The 18,610-nt window shown below is 47.8% G+C and overlaps 1 protein-coding gene across 3 annotated transcripts in view; it reads left to right on the top strand.

Annotated features, from left to right (window-relative positions):
- Window positions 1-1,050: 1,050 nt before the first annotated feature.
- npas3 (neuronal PAS domain protein 3) overlaps window positions 1,051-18,610 on the top strand; it is a 78,858-nt gene continuing 61,298 nt past the window's right edge. Inside the window, exons 1-3 of one of the 3 annotated variants that reach the window (XM_077565459.1) lie at window positions 1,051-1,147; window positions 1,807-1,888; window positions 2,284-5,077. In XM_077565459.1, the coding sequence (XP_077421585.1) occupies window positions 4,899-5,077 (179 nt within the window). In that variant the 5' untranslated portion in view covers window positions 1,051-1,147; window positions 1,807-1,888; window positions 2,284-4,898. Of the gene's footprint in view, window positions 1,148-1,806; window positions 1,889-2,283; window positions 5,078-7,398; window positions 8,020-18,610 lie in introns of those variants that run through there. The other 2 variants (XM_077565475.1, XM_077565466.1) reach the window with 2 other exon arrangements.

The raw sequence follows: 18,610 nt of genomic DNA, 5'->3' as shown, positions 1-18,610 counted from the left end.
TCTTTGCTGTGCTAGGCTAAGCTAACAATCAATAAACCTTTTTTTTGCCATGCTAAAGAAATCTTTGCTAGTCATTTTTCCACCAACTCATCAGGTGAGGCCAGGCGAATTATTTATTTGATTACTTATTTGCTTTTAACATTTTGAGTAATTCCGTTTTGATCACTTTTGTGTCGCCTCATCATGGCAGCATCAAGCCAGGCTAGGCTATGCTGAGCTAATGACCAATGCTAATGCTAACATTCCTTCAGCTATCCTGAGAATGATCTCAGTTTAGCTAGTGTAGGCTAATAATTCTTGTAAAAAAATTAGGCTAGGCTAGGCTAGGCTAACTGCTAAATGTGTCCAGAGAGATCAGATCACATCATCAAATATCTTCCATCAATGTTGTCAGTCTACAAATTGATCAGCTTTCATTCTGACACTCTAAGGACGGAAAAGCTTGTTCGAAGTAAGCGCGTGCGTGTAAAAGCGAGTAAGAAACTTGCGGCAAGATCTCGTCTACCCGGTAACAAGTCAACACAGTGTTTACCTTTCACTTGATTCAAATTATTGGACTCGTAAATTCTCATTTTACAGCCATTTTTTTGGTCCTGCCCTCAATCACGTCCACTTTCCCGCCTCCTGGCGCCGTGATTGGAGTAAAAACGTGTTTTCCTTCCTTGCCACAAGGTCACCGCCACCGTGATGATGATGATGAAGATGATGATGATGATGATGGAAATCATAAATACGATAGAAAGGATTCATAAAAAGATGAAGATGTGTTTTGATAGGATGTTAATGTTGTTGTGATTGAAGGAGCGACCCAAAGTGACGTGTGCGCTCCCTCTCAGGAATTCTCCCTCAAAGGTGACAAGACGACAATCGCGCCGTCGTCGTGCATATTTTCACATTTGTGTGTTTTCTTTGATCGGCTTCCGTGTCAATGTCGTTTCCTTTGCGTAAAGATCGTCTTTGCGTTTTCTCAAAAGATGCCGTGGACGCGCGGGTGCCGTCTTTGGCTTCAAACAGGAAGTGAGGCAGAATGTAGGCGGAGTCTGCCCTCCATTTCCTGCTTGTCTTTTTCCTGAACGTCTTCCTGTGTGACTGAGTCCAACTTTACCTTCAACATTGTGGACGTCCAACAAACACGTTCCCCTCACACGTAAGCCTTCATAAACACTGTTAGCCTTTAGCTTTAGCACGCACGTACAGTATGCTAGCCACATGTTGCTAATTCCCTTGTTAGGCTTGTTGACAGTTTGTGTATCCCAAATATTTGCTTGGCTCATGTACGCAATGTTAGCTGCTTATTAGCGTTAGCCTAATTTGGTTATATCTGCTCATGTTTGCTAATAGAAGCTACTTGCTCAAGTTTCGTAAGCTCCATTTATGTCAACTGTTTCCTGTGCTTTGGTTGTGTGAGCTCATGTTTGCTGTTAGCTAAGGTGGCTAATATTTGCTCATGTAAAATACTTGCTAGCATTGGCCCATGTGAACGGTTTACTCGTGTGTGCTAATTGACACTCGTCCGAGTCCTTTTTTAACATTTGCCGAGAAGGACGGACCGACGGACACGCAGACGACAGACGGACGGACAGAAGAAAGATAGGAAGGCGGCAGATGGAAGACTTGTCGATAGATGGACAGACAGGATACAGATGGGAAGGTGGACGGCCGGACAGACAGAAAAATGGATGAATCTGGTCTCAGATATGCTAATGTTAGCGGTTAGCAAGCTAGCTAGCGCTTTTTCCTCATGGAAGCTGACATTTTGCTTTTGCTCCGTTGTTCCATCAGCACTCAAGTGTTGTTTTGTTGCAGGCTGCTGGGCGGCGCGATGGCCAAGTGGACTTCGTCCTGGCCGGCAGCACTCCAACAACCCCGAGACTCAGCTGGACACAAGGTCAGAGTTCACATTCTTAGCGCGTGTGTTTTCAGCACTCCGAGGGAAGCGCCTCGTTAATGTTGTTGTGGCGTCGGAATCAAACTGCGTCCCGGCGTGTTGGTGCGTGTGCGGCCAATGAGAATGAGGCGCGCTGGCGCGTAGCCGCGCACTTCCCGGCGGCGCACGCAAAATCCGTCGACGTGCGCGATGAGTGCCCAAAAGACTTTTTCTCACGTTATCGGAGGAGGTCAAAAAGAAACGTGATTTGACCATCATTCATTGTCGGAGTTGACGCGACCCCAAAATGAGGTCGAGGACTTCATTGAAAACACGGACGAGACATTTCAAAGGTCATTCAAAAGCGCAAAAGGGTCATGTGACTTTTTTTTTTTTGTCCTTTTGCCAATATTGAGAGCGGATGTCGGATGCCGCCAGTCTTTTCAAAGAAGAAGACGAAGACGACCAGGAAGCGAGTGCGCCGCTGGACGACGTTCGACAACGTCCGACGGCGTCCGACGGCATCCGACGACGTCCGACGGCATCCGACGACGTTCGGCGGCGTCCGACGGCATCCAGCAACGTCCGACGGTGTCCGACGGCATCCGGCGACGTCCGACGACGTCCGGCAGCGTCCGGCGGCATCCGACGACGTCCGACAACATCCGACGGCGTACGACGGCATCCGACGACGTCCGACGGCATCCGACGGCGTGGTCTGACTCTGCTTTTGAGCAATCGTTAACCGTTATTCGCTCTTGAATGAATTCCCAAAAGATTTCCGTTTGCTTTTCCCGCCAAACCTTCTTGACTTCATCGCACGACTTTGCTTTGTGGCCGCAAACGCACGTGACGTCGCACCCGATCACGTTTCCGGCCTTGCCAGCGTTTCCATCGGCAAAATGTGCTTTTTCCTTTTTTCCAAACGCTTGAAACTCCGCCCTTCCGAGCTAAAAGCTTTCTTTTGTGAATTTCGGGCCCTTTTTGGAACTTCTGGCGTTTCCGTTGAGTTTGATTTTGGCATTTCTTGAAATTGGAAGCCAACTTTTGAGAACGTAAAAGCAACGCTGAGCAATGAAATCCTTTGCTGGTTTTCTCGCGCTTTCATCAGTTGCGAACCGACTTCTTCTTGAGCTGTGACGCTCGGCCATTGTCGGGTCCTTGAACGCATCGTTAATTGCGCGCGCGGCGATTAAATGTCGACGGCGGCGGTCGGCAGACGTTTGGAAAACAATTTGACGCAAAGACGGCGACGCGCTGCGCGGGCCGCCGAAAGGCCGCCGAAAGGCCGCCGAAGACCCAAAGCGAAGATGACGGCGCCGTCCCAGCGACGCCATCAATCATCGTGCGTGCGTGTGAGACAAAGACACAAGTTGATGTCTATTATCAATCACTTGCATATTGAGGTGTGCGACGAAGATAACTGCTTGCGTGTGTGCGTGTGTTATTGCGTGTGTGCGTGTGCGCGCGCGTGACAGTGACAAAGACGCAAGTGGATGCGTATGATCAATCATTTGCATGTGGAGGCGTGGAGACGCTAGCGGCGTGCGTGCGCCGGCGTGGGCGTCACCCAGCGGCGTGCGTAATTCCCGCGAGCAGTTCATTCATCACCGGCGGCGGCGGAGTTTCCGCTTTGATTACGGCGGCGGGGGCCGGGCTCTCAACTTTGACCCCCGGCCGGCCGGCCAACCGACCTCATCCATCAAATATGAACGCGCGGGGACGTTTGCCGTCCGGCGCCTGATTTGATTTGACGCTCGTCCCGCCCGTCCTCGTCGTCCTCGTCGTCACGGTAACGCGGACGGACATCTTCATCGTCTGCTCGGCGACGTCAACGTCGTCATCAGCGGCAGAAATTTCAGCCTTGGAAAACGCGTGCTGCGTTTGAGTACGTCGGGACTTGTGGGACTCAAAATCCTGCTGGTCCTTGAATGCAACGCCGCCTTTTTCATGCCCTTCTACAACTTCCTCATTCTTCATCTCATTGACGTCATTCCAATGTTGACGTACGGCAAATCTTCATGTTTTGCGGCTGCTCTTTTTCTCCTTCCAAATATTCACATTTTTTTCCCCAAAAGTGCAAATGTTTATCTCCAAATTGCCCATCGGCGCATTTTCACATTCCGGGCTTTGAATTGAAATCAGTCCGTTCATTCTACAGCTGTCAAAATGAGTTGATTCATCGGCAAGTCGTCCGTTAACAAAAGAATCGGCAACTATTTGTAATCATCGTTTGGAGCCATTTTTTTTTTTTTATTTAAATGGTCCAAATCCTCTGATTTTGATGATTGATTTTTGTGGTCCTTCGTGAAAGAAGACCGATTATCGTTAAAATGCGACATTTGCAAACATTTCTTTTGACTTTGGAAACGATGACACAAACGCTAACATAGTACAACATCAATCCCTTAAAAAAAAAAAAGTCACTCTATGAATATGAATGTCAACATATTTGAAAGAAGCTTTGGAGGTTTTTTCCTGCAGTCCAAAATGTTTTTGTCAAATCTTCCTCGTCGAAACCTTTTAAAAGAAGACAAAAGCTTTGAATTGAATCCGCACGTGAACCGTCATCGCTGTCGCGCGCACGCGCGCTCGTCGACATTCCTCCACACGCGCGCGAGCCCGTCAGCGTATCCTCGCCCCGCAGAGCTCGCGCGCGTCCGCGTGGCCGCGTGGCCGCGCGCGTCTCGCAGCTGCCAGTCGGACCTTGGGCCACTCGGCGGGGAGGATGGCCGCACGCGAGCTGCTTCTGTCGGCGTGTGAGGACGAGACACGCCGGCCGGACCGCCAGACGCGCACGCGCGCAACAATAACAACAACAAGTGGCAACAAGAACAAGAAGAAAAAGAACATTTGCGGCTGCTTGGCCAGTCCAAGTTTCTTCACTCGATAGGACACTTTTTCGCCTTCGTCTTCCCTCGACATCGCCTGCTTGCGTTTTGGACCGAACATGATCCGGACTTCCAGAAATCCATCAGAAGGTTAAAGAAGAAGAAGAAGAAGCGAGAAGGTTGTGTTCCAAGCCGGCGCCATGATCAGGATCTTCCCGGACTTCAGCGTGCAAGTGACGGCGTCGGCTGCCGGTGCCGGTGCCGGTGCCGGTGGCGGAGGCGGGATGGTGAGCGGAGCGCCGGTGGGGCGCATGCCGGTCCCGGGAGCGACCAGCGGAAGCCCGCAGAGCGTGCAGGGACTCCCGGGCTACCAGCAAAGGTACCTGCATGCGGGATGGCGGGAAGACGGGATGGCGGGAAGACCTGTTGGCTCCAACGAGACAAAAGTCACTTTGGTCCTCAAACAAGAATTGCGGCGCAGCTGTAAAGAAGCACATCCGTTATTATTATTATTTTTAAATGATATCGGGTTCGAGTCACGGTTGCGTGAGCAGCGTGACTTTTGCTTTGTTCGGGTTGTGCCCGGGTTGAGTTGTGCTCCAACAAGTCCAAAGATTTTCAAGTTGTTTTCACCTCAACGTCCGTCCGTCCGTCCGTCCGTCAGTCCGTCCGTCTGTCCGTCCGTCCGTCTCCCTTTCGCTGCTTGACTCTTTTGCCGCCTTCGGTGTGAATGATTGCTGCGCGATCCCGCACAGTGGGTTGTTTTTTTGCTTTTCGTTTCCTTCTAATCATCACACTCTGTGGGGCGGCTGACGCGCGCGCGCGCACGCACGCACACCCGCGTTGAGGTATTCCCTAGACAAGCGGCTCTCTGATGAAGTCGAAGAGCCCCGGGGACGGGAGGGGGACATGGACAGGGGCGCCGTCCTTATTTAAATGTGAGCGACCGGACCATGTGGGGCGGATTTGCGGGAAGCTTGCGGGTGGCGAGACAGCGACGGCGGCGGCGACTGAAACCGCCAAGGCGGGCCAACTGTCAGGGGGCCCCTGAAGCCCCCGCGTGTGGTCCCCTCAAACCCGCATCTGCTATTACAGATGTTTGAGACGGTTGTCTCTCCTTTGATTCCTGATCGGGTCCGAGTTGTTCCCGTTCGAGGCGAGCTTCGAATGTTGCGTTTATGATTTGATGACATTTCCAGCACGCAGGGTTGCCAGAGTCGGTGATCTTGTGAGTCATTTGAAAGACGGATGATGTTTGGATGGAGCGACTGAGAAGTAGAAATTTGACGTGACAAAAAAAAACAACCATTTCTTGATCGTCCCGACAATCGATGCGTTTTCGCATCGATTGTCGACCAAATGTCGATGTTGTCAGCGCAAGAAAATTCATCTTGAAACGACTTGAAAAGCGAAATGCATCCCACGATGCCTTGCGTCCATTCAGGAAAAAGATTTTCCGTTTGATTTTCAATTCACGAGATGTGCTGTGAAAAATGTCAAGTGTGAAAATGTCGGGCGTTCCCGCATGCGCAATCGTTTGCATTTTCGGCCAAAAATTGAACCAAAAATGGCTTATTTTTTTTGGGGGGCAAATTGAAATGCTTGTTAGCAAACCAACACTTTTTAAGAGAAGCAGCGTGTAATTAAATACAACTTTATGAAAAATACCTTCATTTTAAATTTACACACAAAAAAGCATCCTTTACGTTTTCAATTTTGTTTTAAATGGAATTGCAATGACGTCATTGGCGTTGGCCAAATAAAGTTCCAAAATGACTTTCATTCGACGATTTGCTAAACGATCGAATCCATAATGTGAAAATCCCAGGAGTACTCGATTCATTAATTCAGTGTTAACCATGTCACTAAATTGTCAACCAAAAAATAAAAAATCATACGGAGGTTAGGGAGTACTCGATTACTTGTTCCAGTCCAAAAGTCTATATTATCACTTGTATGAAAAAATCCCAATATCGTAATTGGAAAGTACTCGATTCACAGTTTCAGCCCGAGAGTCAAACCGAGAGTCAAACCGAGAGTCATCGATACAATCGGTCATATTGAGTTTTCTATCAAGCGTTTCAGCCTTCAAATCCCTTCGTGGGGATTCGGGAGTCGAGTAAACGATTCGGGAGTCGTTCGTCATGAATCGTTTACTCGAATTCCGAATCACTATGAAAGTTTTTTTTTTTTTTTTTTTTTTTTAGTAAACACTTTTTAAAATGTGAATTTTCTGACCTGTAACAAGCTTTGACCTTGAGAGGTCATCGGCGGAGAGAGCCAGCTCAAGCATCTTCAACATGCTAAGCTAAGCGTTGCTACGCTAGCAGATGACAATTCGTTCATACTTCCAAAATCCGTATGGATTTTCCGCATGTTGAATTGTCCAAAAAGTTGACTTTTGGCTCATTTGCTCTTTTGTTTGCATTGAATCGACTTTTGCAGCTTTGAGAAAAGCCGCGAGCTGCTTTTAGCTTGGAAGGCGCGCACGGCAGCACTTTTTCATCCCGTTGACTTGTGCAATTTTCAATTTGAGCTCAGCAACAGGTTCAATATGCACGTGGAAACTTTGGAATTGGTGCGCGTGCGTGTGAGATTGACACGGTCGCCTCCTCCTCCTGCCCCCCCCCCCCCACCTTGTGCTGACATTGGATGCAACCTGTAAGACGCCACCGGGGGAAATGAAATAAAAAGACGCGCGCGCGCATGCATTGAGGCGGTCGCGCGCGTACACGCACGAGGCGAGCGGCGTCTTTGCGGCACGCGGGCGGGAGAGAAAACACGCCGCCGTCGGAGGGGGACGACAAGGCGGGGGGTGGTGGTGGGTGGGGGTGCAGGGGGGACACGCCGATCCCCGACTGCCCACCGGCGTGTCGTCCGCTCGGAGGCTTCTTTTTTGCCGGCTTTTTGTTTTTTTTCTTCCTGTCTTGGCGATTCCGAGCGTGGGAGTTGCGGAGGCAGGCTTGGAATCGACGGAGGCTCTTGGCTCGGCGGGGGTCCGGGTCCCCCCTCGCCCCCCTCGCCCCCCTCGCCTCGCCTCGCTCGGCGTGCAGCCCGCCGAGTGGAGAGCTTGCGCGCGTGCACGCGCACGCCTGGACATGGCTTTGTCTCGCGCGGCCGCCGCCGTGACGCATTGGCGCTACTGCCGACGCCTGAGAGGAGAAGCTTGAGCAGAGAAACCCGCCCCCGCCCCCGCCCCCACCCCCCCACCCCCCAATTCCTTCCTTCCGTACCCCCCCCCCCCCCTACCTCCTCCCCCCTCCACCGGAACATGGCGCCCACCAAGGCCAGCATCCAGCACGAGCACGCGCGCACACAACGGTAACGCGAGCGGATGCGTGCGTGTGGCTGTGTGTGTGTTTGAACTCAACAGTGTGGCGTGCACGCGCCTGCTTGCTGAATGCGCGTGTGTCCGCATGAAGTTTTATGGCAGCGCGTGCACGTCAGCGCGCTCCAACGTCATTCATTGGCGTTAATGAGCATGACGTGATTTCTGTTTGATGATGATGATGATGATGATGATGATGATGACGCATTCATGTGTTCATCTGTCGATTGTTAGCTGAAATTCAGATTGTTGGCAACTGACGTTGAAAGTTCATAAGACAAAACGATAAAGTTGTTACTTGTTGCTCACATGATGAAGATGATGATGATGATGATGATGATGATGATGATGATGATGATGATGATGATGACCCGGCCTGCCGCTTAATAAAATCAAAATGATCGCGATCCAATCACGTGATTGGAAATCTGGCGATCACCTGATTTTCAGCTGATCGATATCAGCTGCAAAAGATCCCATTTTCCGATTTTTAAAATAATATTTCATTTGGGTTATGTTGTAATGTTAAACATCATATTGTATAATATAACAATGAATGTGTTACTGCTTTTTTTTAATTTATATTTAACACACAAATTACATTGAATTGACTTACTGTACTTTTTATTGATTTTTATTATCATGTATTAATATGTTATTTATGGTATTATTGTTGTCATATTCATGTATTTATTTAATTTACATTTAACAAAACCGTCCCCAAAAATTGAGCCTAAAAAGTTGACGCGTTTTGTGTTGATGTTTGATTGACAGCGTGTGTGCGTGCGTGTGATTGTTAACGTGTTGAAATCCGACGAGGGTTCCGCAGGCGTGTTTGGCACGATATGTTTTTGTGCGTCGTTTTCTCGCCGGTGACACGTTTGTCACACGTTTGTCACACGTTTGTCACACGTTTGTCACACGTTTGTCACACGTGCTCACTTCACGTTTTTGGGCGGAGTGCTCGCCTGCTGTTCGAACCTCGGCCAAAAGATTTCCAGGATGTCCTTTGAAAAAAATCGCACCATTGTTGGAGGTTGTGGACGATGTTCAAGCGAGCATCGGCCAACAATCGGCCAACAATCGGCCAACAAACTTATACTCTGCTGCCACCTGCTGGCTGTTGCTTAATAAAGCGTCATGTGTGTGTGTGTGTGGGGGGGGGGGGGGGGGCTTTCTGCAAAATAACTTTCGACACGATTATTTGATGAAATGATGCATTTGTCATCTTGTTTGCTAGCGACAACCCGACGCGCTCGTCATGGTTTCCTGAGTCGGATGTCGGCGTGTTGGCGTGTCGGCGTGTTGGCGTGTGCGCGCGCATCCGATGACTTGCGATTGTGCGTGTCGGCATGTTTTTCTTTGTCAAAGAAAAAGCGCGCATGATGTCGTCGTTGTTGTTCACAGAAAGCATTTCCCGGCATGCGCTCCGCTGAGATTTGATCATCTTATCATCAAACCGCCGGCTGCTGCGTGTGTGCGTGTGCGCGCGTGCGTGTGCGCTTAAAAGCGTTTGAATTGCGCGTGCGTGTTTGTCGGAAAAGCGTCAGCTGGAAAAGAAACGCAAGCAAATCATTTGAAACGACGTTTGCCGTTCGAGAGCGTCAAATCTGGAGACGGAAATCAGAGTATCGATACCTGGTATCGGCAGAAGTTTGTCGTCAGTGCCTGTGCACACTTTGATGGCGTCTCGGTTGTCCATAAAAGAAGAAGAAAAAAAAAAAAGATAAAGCGGGTTTTTTTCCCGTGAACCGGAAACTTCACATTAGACTACAACTTCGCTACGCGTCTTTCTCGGAGGTTTTTCAGTTTTTTTCTCACAAATTTCACAAAGTCACAAATGATGAAGTGCCCCCACCCTTAAAAAAAATCAATATTTCTACGTGCTGTCATGTCTTGTCTTTGAATACGGGATGGAAATGATTTTTTTTAAGCGATAAATGTAGAAAACGGTGTCAAGATGGCGGATGTCTTCCCGATGTCTTCCGTGGAAGTCGTGTCACCAAGCGATCTTCTCGCTGGCGTTTTCTTCCCGTCGTGAGCCGCCGGGGGGGCTCCTACCCATATCCATCATCAAAATGGCCGCCGCAGCTTCGTGCGCGCTTGTCGGTAATTCATCTTTTAATTTCTGCCGTCGTCATTCATCCGTCTTCTCCGCCGCCGGCGTCCAATCCCACGCGCCATCTGCTGCTTCCCGTCCTCGGCTTTTGTCTGCGGCGCCAGGATGCGTTTCCGGAGGCGTTTCGGCCCCGGGAGGCGTCTGGAGGAGAGAAAATTCATTTCCAGGTAGCGAGCCGGCGAGGAAGCCCCGGCGGGAAGACGAGTGACATCATCCAAAGCGACGCTTCTTTTTCACAAGCTGCAGCAATCGCGTCGCCACAAAACAAAGTCGCCGCCATATTGACAAAATCCATTGCATTCACGACCCACATTGATTTACGGTTCAGTTCAGATGCTTTTGGAACTAATATATATATATAGCGAGAGATGCTTGTATGGGCGGCGCCGAAACTTCACGTAAAGCAAATCTGCCATTGAATAATTCCTCCTCAGAAGTATTTCAGCTTCATTTGCGTCATTCGTCCTCAAAGTACTCAAGCTGTGAGTACTTTTTTGCTGAGTACTCGGACTGAATACTCAGAACCGGCACCAGAACGAACGTCCCGACATGAAATGATGGGACTTGTTGAAGTCATTTGAGACAAAAAAAGGATTGAAATGAAAAGTGTTTCTTTTTGTGTGTATTCACTGCTGTGTGCACGTGCGCGCGCTTGTGTGTGTGTGTGTGTGTGTGTGTGTGTCTGAGGTGTGGCGTAATTGAAGAGTGTTTTCAAGGACAGGTAGACATTAGCGCCATCGAGGCTGCACCGTCAGCAGCTCTCACACCAGCGCAGGCTTTGGCTGACAGAAGTGCACGCACGCACACGCACACGCACACGCACACGCACGCACGCACGCAGTAAATACACTTAAAAAGTAACACTTTTCATTTCAACCCTTTTTTGTCTCAAATGACTTCAACAAGTCCCATCATTTCATGTCTCTATTGTTCCTAATTGTTGGATGTCGTACCGACGCCGTCCACTCTCCACACACACACACGGTCTAAAGTGTGTGTGTGTGTGTGTGTGTGACCTTCTTGCAAACGCGCGTTTTGCGGCCTGCTTGCGAATCCCCAAAAGTTGCGCATCGCTGACATTTGAACTCTGCAAGCCTCAAATGACCCAACGTGGCTGTGGTGGCAATTAGCGCAAAACAACACGCACACAAAAATGGCAACTTTGCAAAGGTGACGAGTAAAATAAGTTGAGGAAACGTTTGAGTACTTTTGAGCAAACGGGACGTTAGCCCAGTTCGCCGATTGCTAGCTTAGCCTGTAGCAAGTCTTGCACAAAAAAATGTGTTTGATGGCCCGAAATATTGTGGAGCGAAAGGACAAGAAAAGTCCGTTTCTTGTCGGCGTCTGTTCGAACGCCAGCCCAACTTCAATCTGGACGCCAGGAAATGGCGGCGCCTTTAGCATAGCCTAGCATAGCTTAGCCTCTTAGCCATTATTTGAAAAGGGACATGTTGATGTTTCCAAGTCAGTTACGCTCATTTTCATGAGAAGTCCAGCAACATCCTTCTTGGGGGGGGGGGGGGGTCGTTTAGGGGGGGGGTCGTTGATGGCGGGGGTCGTTGATGGCGGGGGTCGTTGATGGCGGGGGGTTGTTGATGGCGGGGGTTCGTTGATGGCGTTGATGCTCACTCGTGGAAGAAATTGAAAGCCAAGCGTGTATCAACCATGCCGAGGTTTCTCCCTACCCTTGCGAACTTTGACCTTGCTTATCAAGCTAACTTTATTCAGTCATTAAGAAAAGATCGTTTTTTCCTTGACCACATTTTCAAATATCTTTCAAATGTTTGTTTTTTTGGGACATCTTTATTTCTTAAGCTTCCACCGACTTCCTCCTTTTTGTGTCTTGTCTTGTCGGTCGCGTTCTGAAGTCTCGCGACGTTCCGATGACAAAAAGTCACTTTAACAATTTCCTCCTTTTTTTCATGTCATTCAGAAATAAAAGTGAAAAAAAAAAACCTCCAGAATTCTTTTTTCTTTTTCAGTCATGTGATTTTGCCAAAAGTTTTGTTTGTTTTTGATACAAGTTGAGGCCGCTAGAAAAGGGCCACACTTGGCCCCCGATCCGGGTTCGATCACCGCCGCTCTTTTCATTCCATTCCATATTTTTCAACTTTGACTTTGTCTTGCTCAAAGACAGATTTCACAACTTTTTAATGAAGTCTTTGCGTTTGCATAACTCGCATCGACACGACACCCGAGTTCCGCTCCGGGTCGCCATGGCAACGAATCCTTACTCACGCCAGCTCAGCAGTATATGTAGGCGGGGTTTCGGGAGGCGGGACCGCCCCCTCGACACGGGATCATTTCAAGCCCCCGAAATGCAGGAGTGAGGAAAAGAAAAAAATGCAAAACAAATGTTTTCATATCATTCATAATCACGTTTGTTGGTTTTGGCGTGTGGCGGATCGGATGTGTATGCGCGCGCACGCACGCTCGCACGCACGCACGCACGCACGCACGCACCTTTCATTCCCTTTCACTTACATCTGTCACTCTTTCTCTTTGCCGTTCTTTTTTCCTTCCTTGAGGGCTTTTTATGTTTACGTGTGTCGATGGGGGACGCGCCAGCGCGCACACACACACACGTGCGTGCACGCACGTGCACACGGTGCCCCCCCAGCGTGCTAAATTAAATGTAGCACTATATGTTGCCACCATCCACATGACAAATGACGTGTGCTAATCGTCTTAGCGCTGATAGCGGCCCTAGCCTCCGGTAACACGTGCGCGCACACGCACACGCGCACGCGCACGCACACATGCTGTCATCTGTGTTTGCGCATGTGTCTGTTTGTACACACTTATGTGTAAGAGTATCATGTCTATTTACATGCCATTTCTGCTTTCTACACACACACACACACGCACGCAAAACAAAAGCAAGTATCTTTGCTAGCGGCAGATAAGAGCCGGTGCAAGTTTGCTGGCTGTTTATTTCCATTTTAATAACGTTCATCCTTCATACGTGCTGTCAAGATGGCCGCCGCTCGGCAGCTGGCGAGCTAGCGGGCGAGCTAACGTGAGCCACGCGTTGGCCATCCCGTCAGAATGCTCAAATGTTCTCATTTGGGCTCTTCTTTAGGACGGGCGAGGACCGATACCAGTTCTCGGTATCGGCTGAATATCTGGGACCGATTTTATGCGATGGAATATACCGATACCAATAACCAATATTGGCCGCCCTCTCGTGGCCATTTTACAATCAGGAAGTAGAAAAGGTCCTCTAAGCACATATTTTGATTGGGACTGCATCATTTCTTTCAATGTTTATTGTGTGACCTTTAGAAAGATAGCAAATGTTTTTGAACTAATGAAGAGAAAAAAATCGGAAACTGCTGTTAAAAAAACCTGCTGTCAATTCCAAAAGAAAAAATGCTCTCATGGGATATGCAGGTCGTTCTTTCAAATGATCTGACATGATTTTTTGTTTTTGGGGGTGAAATGTGACGTATCAAAAGTACTACTTACTTGTGCTGATATCAGTCTGAAAAAAAGTGTCCTCGTAGCGAGCAACCATAACACAAACAATTAGTTTGCGGCGGCGGCGGCGGCGGCGGCGGCGGATGTGCGAGCTCGTCATCAAGTGAAAATAACGTCTAGTGCTAGCGCTACGATAGCATGACAGCTGTGAAACTTTCAATGGAGCTAACGTGAGTCTTTGAGCTTCCCATTTTTGGAAAAGCCCAAACTTCCCACTTTTCCCGAGACTTCAAAGCTAACATGCTAGCAATGTTAGCCATTGTGCTTTCTGCTTGGAGCTTTCCCATTTTTGTGGTCTATTTGAATGTAGCGTGCCAGCTAGTATGCTCGCCCGCTCAAATACTTCAAAGCTAGCATGTTTGCTAGCGTTAGCTATTGTGCTTCCTGGTTGAGAGTCTGAATGTTTGTCATTTTTGGGAATGCAGCAGCACTCGGTTAAGGTTTGAAATTGTTTGCGTGCACGGAGCTAACGTTAGCCTTAACTTCTATTTGGGCATCTGAAATGTCCCTTTTTTTGGCCTTTCATGAATGCAGCATCACTTTGGACCAGGAGCTAGCATACTGGCTAGGAATAACTGCTCGTGTATGCAATCGCGCCAACAATGCTAACATTAGCCCTTGCGCTTCCGTTTGGGAGGTCTGAAATTTCCCAGTTTTGTGGCTTTCGTGGATATGGCATCATTTTGGCATGTCAGATAGCATGCTAACGTTAGCCATTTCACTTCCTGTTTGTAGGACTGAAAATTCCAAAATGTCCCTTTTTCTTGAGTGAGATGCTAGCATGCTTAGCAGCCGCCACCGCTAGCATGTACAAAAGTTTATTGTTGGGGGTCTGTGATGCAAAATGGCCCCCCCGATCTGCCCAGTTGTTACCATGGCAACTGCTGCTGCCGCCTTAGCTGTACCTTATAAAGTGACCAATGTCAAATGGCGTCACGCAGCGTGACGGGAACTCCTCGGAGAGACGGATGATTGCGCTTTTTCTTCCTCTTGCCGACAAAACGTGTCTCTGGGGACACTTTAGGGTGACGCGCACTCTCACGCTGCAAACACGCACACGCATTCTTCTCGCGTGGCTGTCATACTGCGGGGACCCCCGAGAGGAGGATTTCCCGCGCTGTCACGGGAAATGCGTTTGCTGTGTGTGCGTGTGCACGCCTGCACATTTGTCTGGATTGTGAGTTGAAGTTGTTGCCTTGAGATACAAATAGAATTCAATTCTTTAGAAATGTAAATACTAAATATTATTAATAGAAACAATTTGGAAGATGTATGAGTTTAAAGCTAAGCGATGCTAACTATTAGCATGTGAATGGCATCGTACGTTAGCATCAGACTTTAGGTAGACTGACGAGATTTGTGAGTTGATTAACGGCGACGGTCCCGTTTTCAGCCTTGTGTCGCGAGTCCCGGTGGATTTCACCGGCAACATTTTGTCTGTCCCGTTTTTGGCTCAGGTCCCGTTTTTGGCTCAGGTCCCGTGCCGGCGTCCTGCTTTTGGGCAAAGTCTCTCCTACAGTTGTCTGAGTGATCGCTTATGACAGAGAAATGAAAATGAATTGAATTGAATTTCTTTTCTGTCCTCTTATTTTCATCCCGACAAAATGTGCTTTTATTCATGAAAAGATTTGACTTGACAAAATGTTTTTGAGTTTTGTTGGTATAAAGCGCAAACTATTTTTGCTGGAAACAAAATCCGCTGTTTTTCCTTCTTGTTGTGATTTTAGTTTTTATTTACGACACGAAACAGGATACTTTTTTCCCTTCTAACTATAAAATGCAATTTGTGTGTAAGTTGCGTGCGAATGCTGAAAACTGAATGCAAAATTGCGGAGGCCGAATGACGCGCACGTTGGCGTGTGCGTGCGCGCTTGGGAGTTGGCGCGTGTGCGCTCGTCACAGGAAGTTTGACGCGTCTCTGCCGGCGTCTCTCGTCCTACTTTAGCGCTTTTCCTGCCCTTCTTTTTTGGGGACATTTTCCCGAGGGCCGCCTGCTGTGACTTTGGATGCGAACCAGCACGTTACCTCCACCAGGGAACAGGAAGGTGTTGAGTTTAGCGTCCATGCTAACTTGTGGTGGTTTCTCATCACATGAACTGCGCTCAACTTGTTCGTCTCCTCCACGACTTCCACTCGCCGATGGGCCTCCGCGAACAAGTCAAGAGTACACGCACACGCACGCACGCACGCACGCACGCACACACACACACAAAAATCGTTTGGCCAACAGCAGGCTAACAAGATGGTGTCCATATGTCATGTGACCAACAGTACCGTAACCCTTTTCCTTTCCTTTCTTTTCTTTTCTTTTTCTTTCTTCCTTTTCTTTCTTTTCTTTTCTTTCGTTGCCACTCCTCCTCTCCCGCCCCCCTTTTCTCCCCCTTGTCTCCTCCTCCTCCTTCTTTCCTTCCATTCTCGATCTCGTCTTGTGTCCTCGTCTCCTAGTTTTGCCATCACTCCTTCTTGTTTCCTCGCCCTTTGTCTCGGTGTCCTCCTTTTATTCCTCCGCATTGTCTTTCTTCCCGTCTTTTTTCCTCCCATCCCATCCCACCTCTTGTGGCCTTGCTCGACTCGTGTAGCGCCCCCCGCTGGAGAAAAGGCGCCCATCCGCCGCTGTCTCCTTGAGTGAAGTAGACCAGCTCAAGTCTGCATGTGACGGTGAAAATTGTCTTTGGTTCCGTGAAGTGCGAGCGTGCGCGCGTGCGTGCGCGCGTGCGTGCGCGCGTGCAGCAGACATCTTGCGTCTCTGACAGGTGTAATTGTGAGGGCGTCATCTGTTCTTGTTTGCACAATCCATTTGTGGCCGCCGCCGCCGCCTCTCTCGCTCTCTCGTGGCCGCCGTCGTCCTAATCTGGCCGCCATCATGGCGCCGTCCGTCCGACAAATCCTCCGTTATTTCAACAGATGCTCGGGAATCCATTGTGCTGATAAGTTGCGTCTAGTTAGCATTTAGATTACCCGCAAAAATGGAACAATTTACTACTCTCCCTCCCAGCATAAACCCCCTTTCCCGCCATCATTTTCTCCTCCGACATTACGCCCCCCCCCTCCCTCCCTCGCCTTGGGGGTCCCCCCCCCCCCCCTTCAAGTATGTGTCACACTTTGTGCTCTGCTGCTTTGCTAGCAATTACACTGACGACTCTGTTAGCAGGCAAGCGAGGGTGGGGGGAGGAGCCAAAAGCAAACGGTGGGAAAGTACGCCTTAGCATGGCGCTAACTGAACACCGCTAGTTCTCGAGTTTGGCAAATGAGGAAGTATTCATCGGGCCCGATACCTTTTTTATGCTAAAGCATACAGAAGGCTTTGATGCACTTTCTCAACTGAACTTAAAACAACGCTAGTTATTACAAAAAAACGGCCAGCAGGTGGCAACAGAGTATAAGAGCTCAACCAGGGCCATGTTGAAAAAAAGCTCATTTACTCACAATTCTAAATAGATGAGTGAATAATTAATGAAACTTAGCTATATGCTAATGCCTAATCGCTGCAAAACATAATACTTTTTTTTTCCCGATGAAAGAAGAGAGTCTAATCTGTTTTGATAGCAATACAACACAAAATCAGTCTTGCAAAATCAATCCAGCAAAAGAGCCAGGAGCGAAAGGGGGTTGCTTCAGTGAAAATGGCTGCCAGTCAATGTGTTAATTGCGAATATATCATGAAAAATCGCAGTTAGCTTCGCTAGTTGCAGTTTTAGAAGCAAAAATATTTGAACGCAACACTTGCACTGCTCACAGGCATATATTCTTTATCCTCTGCAAAGAACAGCCTTGAAAATGCTTCACATCTATTAAAAGTGCAACATTTACAAACAAAAGGACTAATAAAGACATTTCAAAGCAAAGTAAGCAAATAAAAGAAGGCGAGTATTCGTATTTGAATATTATATGAACTCGCATCTCAAGTCAAAATCAAAGAAAATGAAGAACAAATGAAAAAGAATGGATGAAAGTAGCACAACTTGTGAAACGGCTCCGAGCTGAGAGGGGGCGCTGTGGCCTTTCCCTTCTTTTGCTAACTGGCAGACATATTGCTTGCTTTTATGCTTCACTCAAAACAAAACAAAAAACAACAACAAGCTCGTTGGGCCTCTTTTTAACTTCAGGTGCTTTCTTTTTCTTTTTCTTCTTTTGTTATGCAAATGAGGCGCTCACCCCCTGCCTCATTTGCATAATCCAATTAGGCGTCACTCAACGCCTTTCAGTTAACGCTCACATTGTCGTCCCTTTTTGATGATGTCATACAGCCGCACCGGCGCCGCGGTTCACCCGAGGATTGAGCGCACGCACGCACGCACGCACGCACGCGCGCTTTTGCTGCCAAGCTTGAAAAAATGTCTTCCTGGCATCACTTGAGTTAAATCGGCAAGGGTTCCGTGTGTGTGTGTTAGCATGTATAAAAAATATGGAGTTTTATGTGCTAACGTTTGAAGGGAAGCAAAACATGTTATGAAACTTTGAAGTTTCGTTCAATTCATGTTTTTCATTCTCTTTGTGATATTCCACCTCAATATTTGACAATAATTCTTTGAAATGTTTATTTTTACTTGATATTCCACTTTACGGGAAGTACGGGAATATCAATGAATTGAGATTTTGGAGTCATTTCTTCTTCATTTGCATTTCAAACATATTTCATATAAATATAGTTCAAATATATATAAATAAATATATTTATTTCTTTTCAAGTAATCATTTTCACTTAATGAAGTTATTTTATCAAAATGAAGTCATAACTCATAAGAATAGTCGAGAAAAAAGTCAAACATAGATATTGAGTTATGTTTACTTTTCTGTACTTTGTCTTGACAAGCAACAGATTATTATTTTTTCCACTAACAAAATTGTTTTCGGTGTTAAAACGACTAAAACGATGTCACTTTTACAAGAACAAAATTCATAACATTAACATTTTGTTAGATGAAAAAAAAAAGTCCTTTTATAGCAGTTATTTTGTCAAAATGAACTCATGAGATTCTTCATAT

Source organism: Vanacampus margaritifer, chromosome 1, assembly GCF_051991255.1.
Source record: "Vanacampus margaritifer isolate UIUO_Vmar chromosome 1, RoL_Vmar_1.0, whole genome shotgun sequence".
In the NCBI taxonomy this organism is placed as follows: Eukaryota; Metazoa; Chordata; class Actinopteri; order Syngnathiformes; family Syngnathidae; genus Vanacampus; species Vanacampus margaritifer.
This window is presented reverse-complemented; position numbering and strand designations above follow the sequence as displayed.